This window comes from Terrapene carolina, unplaced genomic scaffold (genome assembly GCF_002925995.2).
Source record: "Terrapene carolina triunguis isolate 2854851 unplaced genomic scaffold, T_m_triunguis-2.0 Scaffold189, whole genome shotgun sequence".
NCBI lineage: Eukaryota > Metazoa > Chordata > Testudines > Emydidae > Terrapene > Terrapene triunguis.
In genome coordinates this window covers 1608751-1629539 of record NW_020664540.1, presented here as the reverse complement: position 1 = coordinate 1629539, position 20789 = coordinate 1608751, and the positions used below count along the sequence as shown (strand labels likewise).

Genomic DNA, 20789 nt, shown 5'->3' with positions numbered 1-20789 from the left:
TTTTTAAGTTCTCACCCATTTGGACTTTACTAATTATTAGGGCTGTCGATTAATCGCAGTTAATTCACGCGATTAACTCAAAAATTGTGATTAAAAATTAATTGCTATTAATCACACTGTTATACAATAGAATACCAATTGAAATTTAGTAAATATTTTGGATATTTTTCTACATTTTCAAGTATATTGATTTCTATTACAGCACAGAATACAGTGTACAGTGCTCACTTTATATTATTTTTTATTACAAATATTTGTACTGTAAAAACAAAAAATAATTTTTCAAATCACCTCATACAAGTACTGTAGTGCAATCTCTATCATGAAAATGTAACTTACAAATGTAGATTATTTGTGTTACATAACTGCAATCAAAAATAAAACAATGTAAAACTTTAAAGCCTACAAGTACACTCAGTCCTACTTCTTGTTCAGCCAATTGCTAAGACAAACAAGTTTGTTTACATTTATGGGAGATACTGCTGCCTGCTTCTTATTTACGTCATCACCTGAAAGCAAGAACAGGCGTTCGCATGGCACTTTTGCAGCCGGTGTTGCAAGGTATTTGTGCGCCAGATATGCTAAACATTCGTATGCCCCTTCATGCTTCGGCCACCATTCCAGAGGACATGCTTCCATGCTGAGAATGCTCGTTAAAAAAATAATGCATTACTTAAATTTGTGACTGAACTCCTTGGGGAAGAAATGTAGGTCTCCTGTTCTGTTTTACCCGCATTCTGCCATATATTTCATGTTATAGCAGCCTCGGATGATGACCCAGCACATGTTTGTTTTAAGAACACTTTCACAGCAGATTTGACAAAACACAAAGACGGTACCAATGTGAGATTTCTAAAACAGCTACAGCACTCGATCCAAGGTTTAAGAATCTGAAGTGCTGTCCAAAATCTAAGAGGGACGAGGTGTGGCGCATGCTTTCAGAAGTCTTAAAAGAGCAACACTCAGATGTGGAAACTACAGAACCCGAACCACCAAAAAAGAAAATCAACCTTCTGCTGGTGGCATCTGACTCAGATGATGAAATTGAATATGCGTCGGTCCGTTCTGCTTTGGATCGTTATTGAGCAGAACCCGTCATCAGCATGGACGCATGTCCTCTGGAATGGTGGTTGAATCATAAAGGGACATATGAACCTTTAGCACATCTGGCACGTAAATGTCTTGCAACGCCAGCTACAACAGTGCCATGCGAACGCATGTTCTCACTTTCAGATGACATTATAAACAAGCAGCAGGCAGCATTGTCTCCTGCAAATTGTAACCAAACTTGTTTGTCTGAGCTACTGGCTGAAGTAGGAATGAGTGGACTTGTAGGCTCTAAAGTTATACATTGTTTTATTTTTGAATGCAGTTTTTTTGTACGTAATTCTACATTTGTAAGTTCAACTTTCATAATAAAGAGATTGCACTACAGTACTTGTATTAGGTGAATTGAAAAAATATCATTTCTTTTGTTTTTTTCAGTGCAACTATTTGTAATCAAAAATAAATATAAAGTGAGCACTGTACACTTTGTATTCTGTGTTGTAATTAAAATCAATATATTTGAAAGTGTAGAAAACATCCAAAAATATTTACATTTTCTATTGTTTAACAGCGCAATTAATTGCACTATTAAAAAGATTATTTTTTTTAATCGCTTGACAGCCCTACTAATTATACCTGTGCAACACCAAGGCATTTATCTATGTCATGCCAAGAGTCCTAGACCATTGTGATAAGAGGTAACTCAACCAATCACTACCCTTACTCTGTATTGGTTGCATGAAGGAGATGGCATATATGAAGGATTATGTGGCAAAACTGCCACACCCGTGAGAAAATAAATGACTCTGCAAATTGGAACGCAACTGGAACATAAGGAACAGCAGAATTGGGATTGTGTGTATATTCCTAGGTCAGCAACTATTCCTTCACTCTGGGAATCTATTTTTGGTATAATTTTAATCAGGACTGCTGATGTTATGAGGCACCACATTAAAGAAGGTTATGAGAAAAATGCATCTACATTAAATTTAACAATGACTTAACATAGCTAAGCAGCGTAGTAATACTTTTTTGTTGGACTACAGTCACAAGGGTTCACACAATCTACTTGCTAAATCAAGGGAAATGAATGTGATATGCTAAGTTGTGTTTAGGTTAATTTTCTCCACTATTGCAGTTTTACAGCTATTTTAAAATAACAGAGGTCACCTGACACTGACTGCTACAGGTGAGGCTGCAAAACAGTTATAATCCCATTTACACAAGCTTCCCCCTTTCCAATAAATCTCCTCTCTGCACTGAAATGTTCAATGCTTGTTCACTATAGAGGGTAGAGAGTTTTCCTGTTTTTCAGCTCTGAGTTCTACAAAGGTGAAATGTAAATTCCCCTCCTCCCCCATTCCCTAAAACAAACAAGTGACCACGCTTCCTCCATATGTGTAATAAAAAAACAGCAGATCTTTGAAACTAAAAGATTAATATATGCACAATCCCCATTGAGTGCATACACACGTTTGAAAAAAATTAGGATAAAAATCAATTTTAAAAGATCATTTCTAAAGATTGCTCAGTAGATTCTGGCTAAGACATGGGCTCTCAAAATTTCAATGTGGACTACATCCTAGAGAGACTGCCTCTCCTCACATTTTCAACAGCTTGGACCACTTTTGCTCCATTCAAGATTATACTGTATATTTGAGGCACCTAAAACAATTGTTTAGATGGAGAAATAATTTATTTGCGACTATCTTTGATCTGACAAACATATTCTCCTTTTTGAAAAGTGTCTCATGACGCTTAAGGAGAAAAAAAAAGCTCCAAGCCATCTTCTTTTGCTCTTAATTTCTTCCATTTTATTACTCTTCTACCACATGGAATCACTGCACATTTGGTTCTGTTGCCCCCTGAACATTCTGCCCTGCTTCCTTCCCCCTTGGAATACTCCCTAATCACCTGTTCTCAACCTGACTCCAGTGAACATACTGCCCAATTTCCTTCTCTCCCAATGCCCTGAACATTCTTTTCCAATTGGCTGTTCTTGGTCCCCCTCTTATTGACAGCTCCCAGTAGTGTGTTTATTCCAATCCTGCTGTTAACCCACATCCCTGAGTGCAGAGTGTGTGTGTTTCTGAGTCCTAGCAGAAGCCCCAGCAGAGGTGTGTGTGGAGGTGGGGGGGAGGAGTGTAACCCCACAACCAGGGACAAAGGAGTTAAAGAGAGGCTGTCAGAAGTCCAATCCTGAAAAGACCAGTTAGTCTTTTGACCACTTGTCTGACTTTCGCATTGGCATATTCAGTACTAAAGTTTTATGAGAGGATGGCATCAATACAAGGGAAGACTGCATAGAAGCACTGTGTTTGATGCCTGACTGGGTTACAGAGCATCCCTTTTCGGGCCTGGTGCTACGCTTTTCAACTGAGGCTCAAGAGGATTTGTGGCTCCTGAAAAAGGACCTGGTGATGGGGACCTCTCTCTCCTCCCTGTGTGGACTCTGTTCTTTCCTTCCCTATCCCTTGAGATTTTATCAGATCTTTATGGGCAACTATTTCAACTCTACAAGTAGAGGAGCCAACAAGAGCTCTTTTAGATGAGGTGTGCTCAGAAATTTCTGCTGCCACAGCTATCTCAGGGTCTCAAAAGGGATGCTTTAATCTCTCCAGCAGGATCACTTTCAGGAAAGCCTCCCCGGATCTTTGGTTTCTCTTAGAAAATAATTTACAGATGACATTTCTCTGTTATCTGCCCCTCACCCAGACACAGTAAGCATCTGGTATACCCACAATTTAGAGGCATTACTATCTCACATGAAGGGCAATTCCTAAAGCTTGGAGACTTGTGTTCAGTCATTACTATCAATCAGGTACCAGGACAGATGCTTAGACAAAATAAAATTCCTTCTTGTTGAAGAAGAAAGGAAATGCCATCAAAAAATTAAACACTAATCACCAGCTATTAAATATCTATTTACAAAACAATGGGTAAATGACACAGTGAGGGAAGAGGCTCACACACTGCAAGACATGGGGCGGTGAACTGAGGGGAAGTTGGGATCACCCCATATTTTATGTCTTCAGCTAGAGGTATGAGGAAGCTCACTCTGTGCACAGGTGTGGCCCTGAATGGATGCTGCAGGGTAAAAGAATGCAAATAGGATTGTACTGAGTGCATGCACATCAATAATGGAATATATATAGACAAGCACTTGAAGAATTGATGGACAATGGGGCTTGCTTTGTCCTTTATGCCCTTGGGTAGGGGGGAGACACAAGGACATTTAGGACACAGGTGCAGTCACAACGGACATTACCGGCCAAAATAATTTGATCTTGTCCACATGGTGGACCATGCAACCAATAGTGGAATTCACGTAAACAATTTCTCAAAGAGGAACCATAACTTTCACTTGAATTAACTATCTTTTGCTCTGAATAGTTTTTCTGCATTTAACATCAGAATATTTTTAACTTTTTTCCTGTTCTATACTCACCTCTGATGATTTTCTCCCTAACAATAAGTATGTAGCTGTGATTTCATCATATTTCATTTTACTAAGGGATTCTTGAATTTCTTCTTGAGAGTATCCCATTCCAACCATAATATCTGAAAGAAAGAAGGAGTTTGTAAGTCATAATATGCTTTAATAGATACACACTGGTTGAGTGTTTCCATGTTCAAAAACCTGTTTATTTCTAACAATGGAACAAAATATCTAAATGTGGGAACAATGTCTAATTAGATACTAATAGTAAAGTTGTTTTTCAAATACCTAAATATACATATTAAGCACAAATCAAATCTGATTATACAGTACATGAACTCAAAATACTGCAAGTTAAATGCGGACATATTGGAAAACACTGAATTACCTATTCTCTTCTGGTCTGAGATGTCCAGCTCTGGTTCAACAAAAGGTTTTAGCTCATCATCTTCATGCCCTGCATTGATCCACCGGTCCTTCATGATTTGCTACAAAGATAGGTTGCTTAGTAGTGTAAGATATTTACTTGTAAACGAAACAAGTCACTGAAAGGTCAAAGTCCCATCTATCAAAAATGTATAGCACTGAAGAACTGAAGACAAGCAAATCCAGACTTGGGTTTAGTGAGATAAGTCCTTACTTCCTCTTCTAATTCTACCCACCATTCTTTTCCAGAAAGCTCCAAATAATTCTCAACTCATATTTGAAACTAGCCAGCTTTATTGCCAGACTCCTTCCTCTCCTCCCCTGGACTTGTGTTCCTAGACAGACTACTTCCCATCAGCTGTATTCCAGCATAAAGGTCAAAGTTAAGTATTAGTAGTGGAGAGATTGGTTGCAGTGGGAGCACAGGGAGGAGATTAGTTAAGACTTCTTCCAGACAACAATCTGTAGGCAGGAAACCATCCTAATCCAGGAAACCTTCACTGGACTTTGTACACTAATGCCCTCTTTCAGCCACAAAACTTCTAGCAGACTTCCCCATTCTAAATATTACTCACTTGGGAACTAGTCAGTTCTCCAAGGAGTTAAATTAAAGCATAAAGTATTGACAAAGAACACAAAGGGAAAAAAACAGCAGATAAAAGCACTTGTTTAAAAATATTATGGTTAAGAAAATCCAAACTGAGATTTTAACCCTTCTCTAATGTTGAACTATTTAGGAAGTCACAGATATTAGACTGTACTCCAACAGCCTTTCATAGGAATGTACTAAAATGCAAGCCATGCCTAGCCATAGTGCCCTACTTTTGAAGGGAGTAATCAGTAACTCCTCATGTGATTACTCTATACATCTTCAAGATACCTTACTGTAGAATACTGCGGTACATTTTGAAAGTCCAAAACTACAGTTTACAATAGTGATACTATTGTGCTTTGGGTTATTAGCTTTTAAGGAAACAAAGACAAATATGAAGTTTTCAAAGATGTGCTCTTAAGTGACTTCCCAATGTAGGCATGAAAACTCCTGATGTGTATTCAAATTAGGGTTGCATGCACGAAACCCCGATTTCTTCACGCATTATGGATTTGCCCACTTAAGCCAGGTGCATGGCTCAGAGTACACATGTAAGTAGGCAACCATCTAAGAGTGTGTGTTGGATTGCATATGCACAGAAAAAACTTTCTTCACTGCACTGAGAAACTGACTTGAGGGAAACAGGTGCAATTTTGCCATATTTGTGCCAAAAACTCACACTAGAACTCTCAGAGCAGCAAATCCAGCAAATATCAACTGAAGTTAAATACCTGCTAATGGGGAAGGGAGAGGAATAGCAAGTATTAGTGGTACAAATGAAGCTTGTTAAATCACCTTTAATTACTATTTTGTCTGAAAGTATTTTACTCATGCTATTACCTCTAGAGTGCCTCTTTTAGTTGGGTTTAGCACCAGAAAACGTTTAAGGAGGTTTTCACAGTCTGTTGACATGTAGAAAGGGATCCTGTATTTTCCCCTTAGTACTCTCTCTCTCAGTTCCTTGGGAGAAAGGAAGCAAATTATAAAAAGTCAGAGGCACAGTTTAAAATACTGTTGTTGAATTATTACAACAGCTAGTAGAGTGCAAGTAATATACCTTTAAGTTCTGTCCATCAAAAGGAAGAGATCCACTAACAAGAGTGTAAAGAATAACACCTAAACTCCAAACATCTACTTCAGGTCCATCATATTTCTTGCCTTGGAAGAGCTCTGGCGCAGCATATGGTGGGCTGCCACAAAATGTGTCCAGTTTATTTCCAACTGTAAACTCATTGCTAAAACCAAAGTCTGCTATTTTAATGTTCATATCTGCATCTAGCAATAGATTTTCAGCCTGGGAGGAAGAAAAGAAAAATATCGTGTTGTGTAAATTTCAGATTTTTCTACAAAAGCTGTTGTTCAATTTTTTATTCATTCTTAAAGGCAAAAGCCAAAAGTGTACTAAAATTGCTTTTTTATTGAAAATAATCAAATATCTTTTTAAAATAAATATGAAAATTACTAATTTTGTAATCTCACTAGTGTATCACCTTCAGATTTATGGCACCTGTTACACTAAATGAAGCTAGTCACATGTATCATCCCTTTGGTTACTTCATGGAAAACTATTTGGTGTTTCTGTAACTTTGTGTTTCCATGTAACAAGATAAAAATGAAACTGCAGCTCTTAAAGCCTACACTTTTATCTGCTAAATGCTTACAAAAGTTTGTAGTACATAAAATCTCTACTTTTTTTTTTAGTATAAAGTGAAGATAAGATTTATGAAATGTGCCACATTTCAGTTTCAAGTAATAGCAACCTTATACAGTTATAGTATAAGGAATGGAGCAAGCTCTCTCATAATGCCACACCAACATGCGCCAAGCCTAAGAGAAGCCACCCCATCCATGACGATGGGCTTTTTGTGTAGTCTACTAATTCTGGCAACAAGAATCACCAGGCATTTACCCATCTGTTACCCAACTGTAATGTTTTTTTATCATTACCAAACTGAGCTAGATTTCAATTAGTGACCAAGAGGTCAGAGGCTCCAATTTTCATATGCCAGCCAAATCCTTACATTAAGATACATCTCATCGTCTCCTCCACCCCCATTTTTTTTTTTAAAAGAAATACCTCCATATTCAATATATTTTAATAGCATTTAAAATTTCCTGTAAGCCATGGAAAAGATTTAAAAATCTTAGGCACAAAGAATGAAACTATTGCATACAAACTTTGGTAGTTTTTTTTCTACTCACCTTGAGATCTCTATGAACAATATGCTTTTGATGGCAGTACTGCACTGCAGATACTATCTGGATAGAAAACAGGCCCAATTATATAAGTGACACCTCAAAGAAACAGATGTGTAATCAGAAATTTCAATATTAGTTGCTAAAACTGACAAGTGTTTATGCATTCAAAGCCATACAACCAACCAACCAACCAACCACAATGGTCACCATATTCAGGGTAAAGTTAATAAAAGTGTAACTAAATGTAAACTTATTATTCAACATACTGGCTTCTATTACACTTTGGAAAGGATTTCATTATCTCTGCATGGCTGATTATAGAAAGAGGGCAGGCTCACCTTCTATAAGGTCACGGAAAGGTTTTCATTTCATGTCTTTACTCATTCACAACTTTCTGAAATTTTCACTATTGGGCTGAAATTTTCCAGTCTCTGCCTGAAGATTTCTCTTTTGAGAGATACTTTGGGGGGAAATGATTCAGCTATTTGAGTGTGAGAAACAACTTGTGTGATAAGTTAGTATGGAGTCAAATTACTGAAGGTTTGTCCATCATGAGCCAGGCAAGGAGCTGAGCACACCGTACCTCATTTATTTTGCACTTTATGCAATGAGTAGCATAATAAAGGGAACGTGAAGGAACTCTGGTCTTGTTCAGTGTACTTTTAGTTGTATTTCATACAGTAATTTCTCAAATATAGAATATTTTTTCTGCAACTTTGCATGGGGGATCATAAGGTCACAGTGAATGACTTAAATAAGGCATTTGTGGACAGTGGCATTCAGAGTAGTACTCTCCAATATAAGCTGTGACGTATGTATGTAAAGCTGTAGAAAATTTTTTTACATTACACTGTCTTATTTGACACATAGTATATGATCATGTAATGAAACACTATTGTAATGCACATGAACAATTGGTCAGAATTAAGGTTGGACATGCAATCAAATTTGCATAGCAAATCTGAAAGGTCAGGAAATATCAATCTTTATATTCTTTTAATTTTTTAATGGGCAAGTTTATTAGCATATTTCATTTAAGAAGATGACCAATTTTAAAAAGGTGAAGTAATGTTATACTTTGTAATTCACTGCCAGTTTTCACATCAGAACAGGAGAATTCCTCTATAGCTGGGTAATAGGTCCAATGCTCTGTGAATGACCATGCAAACAGAGTCAAGAAAGAATTTTCTCAATGTTTAGAATAGTAACTCAAGATTATTTGCAAGCATGTTAGAGTAAAAATTCTTCACATCTAGACTAGATCTCTTTGCATTTTACACTTAAATGATAGGTGTTTCATTCTGGTGTTGAAATGAAAATATGTCGTGTCAGTATTACAGATTATATTTCTGTACATCAGACAACAGCTTGGAAGCAGATGTTCTATAAAAAGGTTAATTACACAGTCACTTGTTCATTTTTCATTTACTTCTTTATTTCCTTCTGTATCTGGCTCCCTCATTCTGCATTCCTTTTTCTATAATTATAGACTTTTTTATAATGCTTATTAATTTATCATCAGCTTTCTCCTCACACCCCATCCACCTGTCTACCTTCTTCTCTTCCTCTATTACTCTAACACCACAAGCCCCGGTCAGAGCTCTACAGTATTTCTCACCTCCCCACACCATCCTCAGAAACCCTAGGTCTCCAGGGCCATCAACATGACAAGTATCTCATGCGCCTCTCACTTGAATAGGGTGCAGAGTATGGTCTGATTGTTACGCCATTCTCATCTGGAAGCAAACATCACTTCTGATCCCAAATGGCCATAGCAATAACATGATGATCAAGAGATTTTCTTTGCTGACAATTCTGTACTAGCTGATGCACCTATAGACAAGTTTAGGGGCTGAAACAGTGAGGCAACAGCTTAGAATGGAAAGGAAAGGGGAAAAGGGCAGGCATGAGAAAGGAAAGCAGACCAACAGTTTGAAGGAAAAGGACCCAAATTCAATGAGGAACTGTACCAAAAATGTTTTTATTTATAATTTTCTCTGGGCTCGCTCCCTTTGTTTATTTAATTCGTTTCCTTCTCTCTTCTGTTCACATTATGAAGTTGGTGTCTCAGTCTGAGAAATCTACCTACATTGTGGAGCTGTCACTAGCAGTCGATTTCTTACTTGTCTGATACATGCTGCACTGCTGATTTATTTTGTGGAGGTTTTTTATAGGCCTAAACAGCTATAAATTTGTCCTCACATCTGCCCAATTCCAAATATCATTATGGATAAAAAATGGTTACCTTCTCATAACTGTTGTCCTTCGAGATGTGTTGTTCGTGTCCATTCCAATCAGGTGTGTGCACGCCACGTGTACAGTCATCGGAAAGTTTTCCCTTAGCAGCTCCCATTGGGTCAGCTGTGGAGCCTCCTGGAGTGGCGCCTTCATGGTGCTGGATATAGGACCCAGCCAATCCCGCACCTCCTCAGTTCCTTCTTGCCGGCTACTCCGACAGAGGGGAAGGCGGGTGGGTATTGGTATGGACATGAACACCACATCTCGGAACAACAGTTACGAGAAGGTGAGTAACCGTTTTTCTTCTTCGAGAGCTTGTTCATGTCAGTTCCAATCAGGTGACTCCCAAGCTCCACCCCGGAGATGGGGTCGGAGTTAAGGAATCGCTGATTGGAGCACTGCTCTGCCAAATGCTGCAACATCTCTGGCATGCTGGGTGATAGCATAGTGAGAGGTGAACGTATGCACCAAGGACCAAGTTGCTGCCCTGAAAATTTCTTGTATCAGGACCTGAGCCAGGAACGCCGTTGACGAGGCCTGTGCCCTTGTGGAATGTGCTGTAAGTGCCGGGGCTGGGATATTGGCCAATTCGTAACATGTGCAGATGCATGCCGTGATCCAAGAAGATATTCTTCAAGATGAGACTGGGAGCCCTTTCATCCAGTCTGCTACCACCACGAACAGCTGGTTCGACTGCCTGAACGGTTTCATGCGCTCGATGTAGAATGCTAGCGCCCACCGAACATCTAATGAGTGCAGCCTCTGCTCTCGACTACTGGGATGAGGCTTAGGATAGAAGACAGGTAGAAAAATGTCTTGGCTAGTATGGAAGTGTGACACTATCTTGGGAAAAAAGGCTGGGTGAGGCCTGAGTTGTACCTTATCCTTGTGGAAGACTGTGTAGGGTGGACTGGAGGTAAGGACCTTTAACTCCGACACCCTCCTAGCTGATGTAATGGCGACCAGGAAGGCTACCTTCCATGAGAGGTAGAGGAGTGAGCAAGTCATCAGAGGTTCAAAAGGGGGCCCCATGAGCCTGGCGAGGACCAGGTTAAGGTCCCACGCAGGAACAGGTTGTCTAATTTGAGGATGCAGCCATTCCAGACCCTTGAGGAAACGTCCTACCATGGGGTTGGCGAATACGGAGTGCCTGGACACTCCAGGGTGGAAGGCCGAGATAGCACCAAGATGTACCTTGATGGATGACACTGCCTGGCTTGGTGTTTCGGTGCAAAAGGTACTCTAGAATAAGTGGCATAGGCGCCTGGAGTGGAGGTGTGTGCTGCTGGGCACACCAGTAAGTGAACCTTTTCCACTTAGCTAGATAAGTGCACCTGGTGGATGGTTTCCTGGTGCCAAATAGGACCTTTCTTACTGGTTCCGAGCACAGAAGTTCCGTGGGGTTTAACCATGAAGCTTCCAGGCTGTGAGATGGAGGGACTGGAGGTCTGGGTGGTGAAGGTGACAGAGGTCCTGAGTGACCAGATCTGGGTGGAGTGGTAATGCAATCAGGGCGTCCACTGACAGCTCCAGGAACATGGTGTACCAGTACTGTCGAGGCCACGCTGGATCTCGACCATGATGACCACGGTGGAGCCGAAGGGTCCTGTGCCGGGCTGATGATGCGGAGGATTGGTGTCGAGGCACCCGCGCTGGGAATCTGTTGCTGGTTCTCTCTCGGAGCCGGGGATTGGTGCCACTCCGTCCTCTGTGCCGAGGAAGGAGAGTGATGTCCCATTGGTGCCGGGGAACCCTGCACAGAATCCGGTGTCGGAGAGCAGTGCCTTGGCGACGGCGATCTGGAGCTGTGCCGAGGCAAACGGTGCCGGGCAGGAGAAGTTGAGCACCGCATCATGGTCAGCTTGCCTCTAGACGGCGCTGGAGGCTTATCTCTGACCACCGGGGGCTGAGGAGCCATCATGGCAATTACATCTCTGGCAGCTGCAAAAGTGTCCGGGGTGGAAGGTAGCTCCAACTCCTCCACCTGGCACTGCCCATCTGAGGAGTTGCTGGGTGCTGGACTCAACAGTCACCTCGGGGGAACTGAAGTCGACGGCGCTGACACTTGCTGCTTGGGTGCTCCTTCAAGGGACGCACCAGTGCAGCACCTGCCGGTCCAGCTGCTTTTGGCACTGCAGAGCGACCCCTGTCGCTTTTCTATGCCAGTTGTACAGCACCGGTGAATGCAAGCGGTGCTGGGTTGTCTCCTCAGTGTGCGGTGCTGGAGAGTGCCAGTGACAAGGGTATTTTAGACTAGCGTCCTTCCTCGGCACCATGTCATGTACTGATGCCGGGGCACTCCGTATAGACGCGCTCGGTGCCGGGTCCCGGTGGTCCGCAGCAGACTGCGGACGAAGAGCGGATTCCATGAGCAACTGCCTAAGTCGGAAATCTCACTCCTTATTTGTCCTTGGGCAGAAAGTCCTGCAAATCTTGCACCTTTCCGTCTTGTGTGCCTCCCCAGACACGAGTCGTGGGGGTCGCTTTCTGGCATAGGTTTATTGCAGGTTCCGCAGGGTTTAAAGCTTTGGGCTCGTGGCACACCCCGGAGCCCAAGGGTGGGGCGGTTGGGATTGGGAAACCCTGCTCCCAAACCTTACTATATATACACTGTATACATTATCTACTAACAATAACTACAACTAAACTAAACTACCTACGCTATGGAAAGAACGCTAAGGGAAGCATTGCTAGGCAAGAGATCGCAGTTCCAACTATCGTGACTGGTGGTAAGAAGGAACTGAGGAGACGCGGGGTTGGCAGGGTCCTATATCCAGTGCCACTCCAGGGGGCTCCACAGCTGACCGACGGGAGCTGCTAAGGGAAAACTTTCCGATGACTTTGTACGTGATGCGCACAAAACTAATTGAAATTGACAGGAACAAGCACTCAAAGAAGAATATTAACAAACGGCCCTGCTTCTAGAGTTTCTCAGAGAAGAGGCAGAAAGATTAATGAAAGCTACTTACTAACAAACTAATTCAGGGGAGGAGTAGTACGGGGGCATCAGTTACCTAATTTGCTTATTTCCCAAAAGGCACAAACTTGGGTTCCTCGTTTTTACATTAATTTTTATTCATACATCATCTCACACATTGATCATCCTTACTCAGCAGAAAAATTCTCCAGAGCAGACCATCAACCCAGAGGCCTGAGGATAGGGCAAGGGGAAGTAAATGATATGAAGAATCCAAAACTTCTTTAAAGTGCAAATATTTGCTCTGAGGCACAAAAGCAGCTTAAAATGGAGAGCAGCAGAGCATGGTTATATTTTTGGCATTTGCACCCTTTCATACTTCACCTGTTAAACATGCCTGCTATGCATAATACATAAGCTATTTACTGCAGCATAATCAGCCATGGCCACATTATTTCAAAGTAGAGGAAAAACTTGGATGACAGCAAGGAAGTTTACAACACATAAAATCCAAAATTGAGATCAAACTCCAGAAATCTTTATGCTCCTGGGGCCACAGAATATGCATACCACAGAAATAATATACTTTCTTGTGAAGGATTTTAGATCCATGCTGAAACTGCCCTTCCTGGACAATTTTTTAAGTTGGGCAGGTGTGCAATGATTTACTTCCAACATAACTTGATACAGAAATGGCCACTACAGAAGTGAAGAGAGGAGAAATTAAAAGCAAACAAGAGATGACCACATACAGTCTCTGCCAGGCTCAACATTATGGCAGATGCAAATTACTATTGCTCCTCCAGCTTTTCTTAGAGGTAACTATTGTCTCATTGTTAAACTAGTTAGTGGATGGACTTAAAGTGAAACCCTATTATGCTATGAGAAAAATCGATCTGAAGCTATTATAGAAATGCAGAAAAATAAAAATAAGACTTATAAAATGCATTTATGTGGACTTCAATGGGGTCAAGCAGGCTGTGTCAGCATTATCTTTGCTAACTGTGTTCGTTCACTGACATATAGTAGCAGTGTGAAGAAACCCTGAAGCTTATACTTGTAAGATAGCCTTCACACCTTCTGGTTCAAAACTCCCTTTCAGAGAAGTCAGTGGACTTGAATAAAATAACCAGGATTGAAGGATAAACTGTACACAACATTGTAAATGAAGTAACAAAACATGTAAGTACTTTGACAGATCATTAAAAAAAAAAAATCTCCTGATTAAGAACAATAATGATTGCCATAGGGAAGAGTGAACATACTAGTGGAACCAGATTTGACCACTGAAAATTAGTATTAGGCATGGCAACGGGGAGAAAATTCCCTGATCCTTTTGAATCTTAGAAAAACTTGATTTAAATTACTGGGTTTGAATCTGAAGGATAACCTTTCGGATTTAGAAAAATGGTACAGCCCAACATCTGAGACAGGAATGACAACTTCAGAAGCTAATATCATTGGGACTGTGAGGGACAGAGGGCAAAAGCAACACACACACAAAAACTCTGAATTTGAAGGGGACATTTTTCTGTCTTCCTGAATCTAAGCATAGGAACCTTGAATACAGTCTGTTAAACAAAAACAACACACCCCAGGATTTTGTGAATGAGGGGCAGAAATGGTTCTTACTGCCTGTCAATCTGCACACTACTCAAAGAATATCTTCTGGGATGTGAAGTCTGCCAGCTGGATCTTGCAAAAGATTAAGGAGGATACTGCAAGACTTAGGGAAGATTCAAATGATAAGAGAAATAATGCTTTCGTTTATTGATTTTATTTTTGCCTCCTTATAATGGGTTAAGCTGTCCTAAATAACACTGTCCTTTTTTCTTATTAGTGTTTATTGCGACTGTCACATTTACTTTAGTGAGGTTATTGTTCATATCAGTAAAACTTCTCTGCACAGTACATTTCCACAGAAATGTATTACACACATTAAAATATTAGATACAGGGAACAAGCGAGTGATTCCTACATTTCCACTGTTTCTCAAATAACTAATGGTGCACACACTATTCTATTCAAGACAGAACAGACAAGCATAAAGGTGTCCATTTATGTTACGAGATTTATTTCATGCAAAATTTCCTTAACATAATTGAAACATTAGGCTGTTTGTAAAATTAAATGATCTCCTTCAACTGCTGTGCTTGTTGCCTCTGGGCTATCAGATTTTTAAAATGAAGTTAACTCCTGATCTTTCTTCTTAGATCATTGTCCACAGATTGTGTGCCATGGAATAGATCATCAATAAAAGCTGGTAAGGAAAATAAGGCCGGGGAATGACAGCACATTTGCAAATAAGTTTTCAGTTTATTATCCATATTCATTATTGTTTATGTCATTATTTATGTCGACACACTGTTACATGAACTGGATTAAACATCACATGTTGTACTGCTGACATCCCTGTCCTTAATTGTCGCATATTTTAGCACTCTAGATTCACTTTTTACAGGAATCTACTAGTTTTCCCCTGTTATTTAATGCAACAAAAAGTCAGCAACAGAGCGTGCTTGAAAGCACCGTGGGAAAGCTCACTGTCAACTATTTTTTCATGTGTTTTAATGCTAAAGTTGAGGACTTAAGAGTTGTTAGTCTATCATACATACCTGTCTAAATTTAGCTCTTGCTTCCTTTTCCTTCATTCTTCCATGTGCAACCAGATAGTCAAATACCTCACCTGCAATTGAAACATATCAAAGATTAAAGGAGAACTGTTGAATATCTTAAAATACTAGCTAGTTAATTTCAAAATCTAGGGTTAGTTTTGTAATTGTAAGAGTAACATATATTGTATGAGCTACATAAATGTCAGAAATTTGAGCTAAATTTGAGATTTCAGTTTTCAGTTAGAATGTTTGTTTATTCATGTGAAAAATCAATCATAAAAGGCACTAATTTTTCATTTTTGCAAAAGGCTCATGGCAAGAGCCCAGAAGAGTGATTTACTTCTATGTCATAATTTCACTGAGACAAGGAAGACTTTAAGAAGAATTATCTGGATGACTAAATGTAGGCAAAATATTTGTTTTCAATCATTTATGATAGAAAATGAGCAGCATGCCTTTCTTTGCAAAAAAAAGTCCTGAATTCCTTTCAAATTTTCATTAGAAAAATATCTGCTGTATCACAGAGATAGACTGTCGTAAGCCTCATCTACAGTACAAAAATGTTTAAAGGATCTTGTAAATATGGTTGTAGCCTCAGAGTGTTATAATATAGTTAATCTAAGTGTACAAAAATTATATTACGATGATGGAAATCCCTGTTTCAACCTGGGGTTAAAATAAAATGGGGCCTTCATTATAAAAACCATCCAAGTGAACACAGACTGATGCGATGAAGCAAGCCACAATTTAAATATCATACATAAGACATTGAAGAAAAGCATCCTGGCATAACAGGTCCCTGGAAGACTTCCAAAATGAAAAGGAAACAATGCAATATGACAAAGGACATAGTACTGAAGAAAAATTGAAAAAGGCTGCATTTTTAAACAAACAGTCAATTAATGTCTGGCATTTTATAACTAGCCAACTAGACTAGTTTTTAAATGTTGCTATCTATCCAGTGAAATATTGACTTGTTTGTCACAGTGTGACAAATGTTTTTCTACTGAAAAACTGTAGGCGTTAGATATGGAAGAGGTAATGCTTCCACATACATAAATAGGTCTTTACGTACAAATAAATCATTTAGTTTAAATAATCTAAGATTTTAGAAGTTCAAAAATCAAATCACTATTTTAATATTTAAATACACATTTAAATACTCTCAGATAAGTAAGAACATTTTTCACATTATGACTTCAAAAAAGGAAAAATATATAATTAAAAGTACTTTTAATTTTGAAAAAGTCACAAGATGGAATCAAATCAAACTGATTTAAGTATAGCATGCACAGACTACAATAAAGAACCCAAGATATGAGAAAAGGAGCGTGCATAAATAATTTTATACGTTTTCGTTTTCTGAACAAATTATATTTTGCTTTCCAGAGTAGCAGTTAAAATACAACAGTCAGTGATGACAATTCCCTGAAATATATCTTACAGCTATTTCTTTTTAAAGTATTAGTAAATAAAAATTCATAAAAATGCAGGGGGCCAGACAGATAAAATTCAACCCTGTTTATCCGAAATGTTTCGGGAATATCAAAAGCAGAGAAAAACAGTAGTTCAAATAACTGAGGGAGTTACTGAATATTGAATTTAAGTTGAGACCGATGACTAAAATGTAGATAAAGGGGAATTTTCAGAACTGAATCCATATTGGCACATAGTCATTTGCTATTACATTTTCATGTAGCATATTGCATAAGCATATAATAGTACTAATGGCTTCTGGGCCAAACACACAGGTCTCTCTCATTTCAGCTAAAAGGAGCGTCTCAGGCCTGGTCTACACTACAGAATTAGGTTGATGTAAGGCAGCTTATGTTGACCTAATTATGTCAGTGTGTCTATGCTACAGCCTTGTTCCTGGGGATGCAAGTACCCAACATAATAATTCCACCTCCACAAGAGGCATAGGACTTACATCAGTGTAGTTAGGGCAACACAGTGTCCGTGTAGACATTGCAGGTTACTTACATCGGCTGTTAGCTGTCATTCTTGTCAATTTCACAACTCCCTGTTGGAACCGTGAAATTGACAAGAAAGCCGGACTTACAGCTTGGGCTGTCATGTCAGGGCAGATAGAGGGCTCCAGCTAGAGCACAGTTGTCCCCAGGTTCCCGGCTCTCTGCTCTCAGTAGGACTGCTGCCCGGGCTCCCGGCTCCCCACTGGGAGCCCAGTAGCCGGGTAGCCAAGAGCCTGAGGGTGCAGCTGGGCTCCTGGCGGGGAGAATGTAGCCAAGAGCCGAGGGGGAGGAGGGGGGGCAGAGAAGAGAGAGAGACAGAGGAGAAAGCTGTGTACGGAGCTGAGAGCCCGGCCTCTCAGCCCTCCACACTGCCAATCTAAGTCAGTGGAAATACTCCTGTTGAGGATGCGCACCACTGACAGAAGGAGGTTAGTCCGGACACAAACCATAGCAGTAATTACTACTGTGGGTATAAGGGTACGTCTACACTTACCGGAGGGTCCGGCGGCAGGCAATCCATGTTCTGGGATCGATCCCGGAAGTGCTCGCCGTCGACGCCGGTACTCCAGCTCAGCGAGAGGAGTACGCGGCATCGACGGGGGAGCCTTCCTGCCGCGTCTGGACCCGCAGTAAGTTCGGACTAAGGTACTTCGAATTCAGCTACGTTATTAACGTAGCTGAATTTGCGTACCTTAGTCCGAAGTGGGGGGTAGTGTGGACCAGGCCTAAGTTGACCTAACATAGATCGACTTAAAATTGTAGTGTAGACATGCCCTCAGTTATCTGTAGTAGTTTTAGGCCTTCTATCCTCTGTAAGCCAGTCACTAGATGGCAGTATGACCTCACTTTTAAGTCAAAAACTATCAAGTAGAAGGGAGAGGTGCACATACACTAGTATGCTCAATGTGCAGAGGTCAAAAAAGCTAACAATGTTAGGAACCATTACGAAAGGGAGAGATACTGCATACAGTTTGTCCCATCTCAAAAAAATATATATTTTGGTATTGGAAAAAGTACAAAATAGGGCAACAAAAATGATCAGTGGTATGGAACAGCTTCCATATGAGGAAAGATTAAAAAGATGAACTGTTCAGCTTAGACTGAGGGGAGATATGATAGAGGTCCATAAAATCATGAATGGGGTGGAGAAAGTAAATAAGGAACGGGTTATTTACCCCCTTCACGTAACACATGAATCAGGGGTCATCCAATTAAATTAATAGACGGCAGGTTTAAAACAAACATAAGCAAGTACTTCTTCACACAACACGTAGTCAACCTGTGGAACTCAGGGCCAGGGATGTTGCAAAACCCAAAAATATAACTGGGTTCAAAAAAGAATTAGATAAGTTCATGGAGAATAGGTCCATCAATGGCTATTAACCAAGATGATCAGGGATGCAACTCCATGCTCTGGGAATCCCTAAACTTCAGACTGCTAGAAGCTGGGACTTGAGAACAAGGAATAGGTCACTTGATAAATTGCCCTGTTCGGTTCACTCCCTATGAAGCATCTGGCACTGTCTACTGTCAGAAGACAGGATACTGGGTTAGATGGACCATTGATCTGACCCAGTATGGCCGTTCTTATGTTATTATGCCCTTCCCTACCATTAGCCCCATTTAGACAAAACTAGTCTATGCATCTACGGCTCTTAGGAGCTCAAATACAACGGCTAGAACACAGTTTATATAAGCAACCACATCATGATATCCCAGATATGCTGCACATATGCAGTGGGACCCAATGGTGAAACTCTGCTCTTCTGTTTTGAAGGACAAACCTCTATGTCTCCCCAGCAAAATTGAAGATATGCCTCAAATATTTGTGTGACTCCCACCAGCTGATTTTGAAATTTAACCATTTTTAGCTATCCAGAAGGGTAAATGCCTTGATTCTGGCTATAGTTACGAATAGCGGAAAACACTGAGAAAATCTTCACATTTGCTCAAGAATTGGGAATTAATTATTCAAAAGGGGGAAGCAGTGGAGGAACTTAAAGAGAGGGGTTACAGAGACAAGGTGGGGGAAGATAATATCTTACTGGACCAACTTCTGTTGGTGAGAGACAAGTTTTTGAGCTTACACAGAGCTCTTCTTCAGGTTTGGGAAATGTACTCAGTGCTAAGTACAAGGTGGAACAGATTGTTTAGCACAAGTAGTTAAATTTTTCAAGGGACCATTCCAGGTGAAGCGGCCCATGTGACAGTCAAAATGAAGAGTCCAGAAGATTTTGGTAACTGTGGATCTTACTTTAATTAAAGAGAGCCACTTTAATCAGAATAGTCCATATGTCACCAACATTCAAAAACAAGAAGTGCAATGTTGAAGTACTGGTGATTTAAAATGCAAGGGCAAATAGATTTGCTACACTTTTCCACCTGAATGTTATATGCTATTACTTCATACAATACATTTGAATATATACTTAACTTTACCAAATACCACATCAGTGAAACCAACTATTGTGCCAATTCCTGCCTATTGTGAATATCCTTATTTTGCTATTACCACCATGATGGACTGATTAATGAAAATAATGAAAAAAAAATTCCCTCTGGATTTCAATAAAGCTTGGCTTACTTAAAAAATTGTACAGCTTTAAGAAAATGCCTCCCAAAATATTAACATTTCACCTGAAATGTTGCACTATCATGAAATCAATGTTTCTTGTTTTAAGGAGTATTACAAAAGAAAGCTTCAGTATCATTTGGCAATTTCTTTACATTTATATCACATAAAAGGAAAATACTTACCCCCACTTGCATACTCCATGATTAAGTAGAGAGTTTTTTCAGTTTCAATTACTTCAAATAACTTCACTAGAGGAAAAAAAAGCAGTTATTTACTAAAAGATTACAACCAATTATAGGAGTCTAGTTTTCGGATAGTCTTTGCGGAAGATTCTCTCAAAGTAGATTACTGCTGCTTGACAATATCAAAACAACTTTTCTTAAAAGCAATTATTTCCATTTCATGCTTCTAAATGGAATAACTGAAATGCTTTATCAGTAGTTGTAGTCTGGGTCAAACTATTATGAATGTACAATTCTGGCTTGAAACATACTCAGTTTAGGGTCAAGTGAAAAAAATCAATTAATTTAAGCATAGCTCCCAAAAAACAAAAGCACTGGGTAACAGTAATTTGTATATAAACCCAGGGCTGGTGCAACCATTTAGGCGACCTAGGCAGTCGCCTAAGGCGCTAGGATTTTGGGGGGCACCATTTTCTTCAGCAGTGACCGCGGCGGCCGGATCTTCGGCCGCCCAGGTCGCCGCCGGCATTTAGGCGGAGGGAGCTGGGGCAGTAGAGCGTGGGGAGGGCCGCCTGCAGCAATGGGG

At 40.1% G+C, this 20789-nt stretch overlaps 1 protein-coding gene across 5 annotated transcripts in view; it reads right to left on the bottom strand.

The window, feature by feature from the left end:
* Positions 1–20789, bottom strand: part of MARK3 (microtubule affinity regulating kinase 3) — a 105448-nt gene that overhangs the window by 38524 nt on the left and 46135 nt on the right. For all 5 annotated transcript variants that reach the window (XM_026654262.1, XM_026654265.1, XM_026654263.1 and 2 more), the window contains 7 exons: positions 20204–20269; positions 15474–15544; positions 7707–7763; positions 6562–6798; positions 6345–6464; positions 4875–4974; positions 4496–4608 (listed from right to left, as the gene is read on the bottom strand). In XM_026654262.1, the coding sequence (XP_026510047.1) occupies positions 4496–4608; positions 4875–4974; positions 6345–6464; positions 6562–6798; positions 7707–7763; positions 15474–15544; positions 20204–20269 (764 nt within the window). The remainder of the gene's footprint in view (positions 1–4495; positions 4609–4874; positions 4975–6344; positions 6465–6561; positions 6799–7706; positions 7764–15473; positions 15545–20203; positions 20270–20789) is intronic.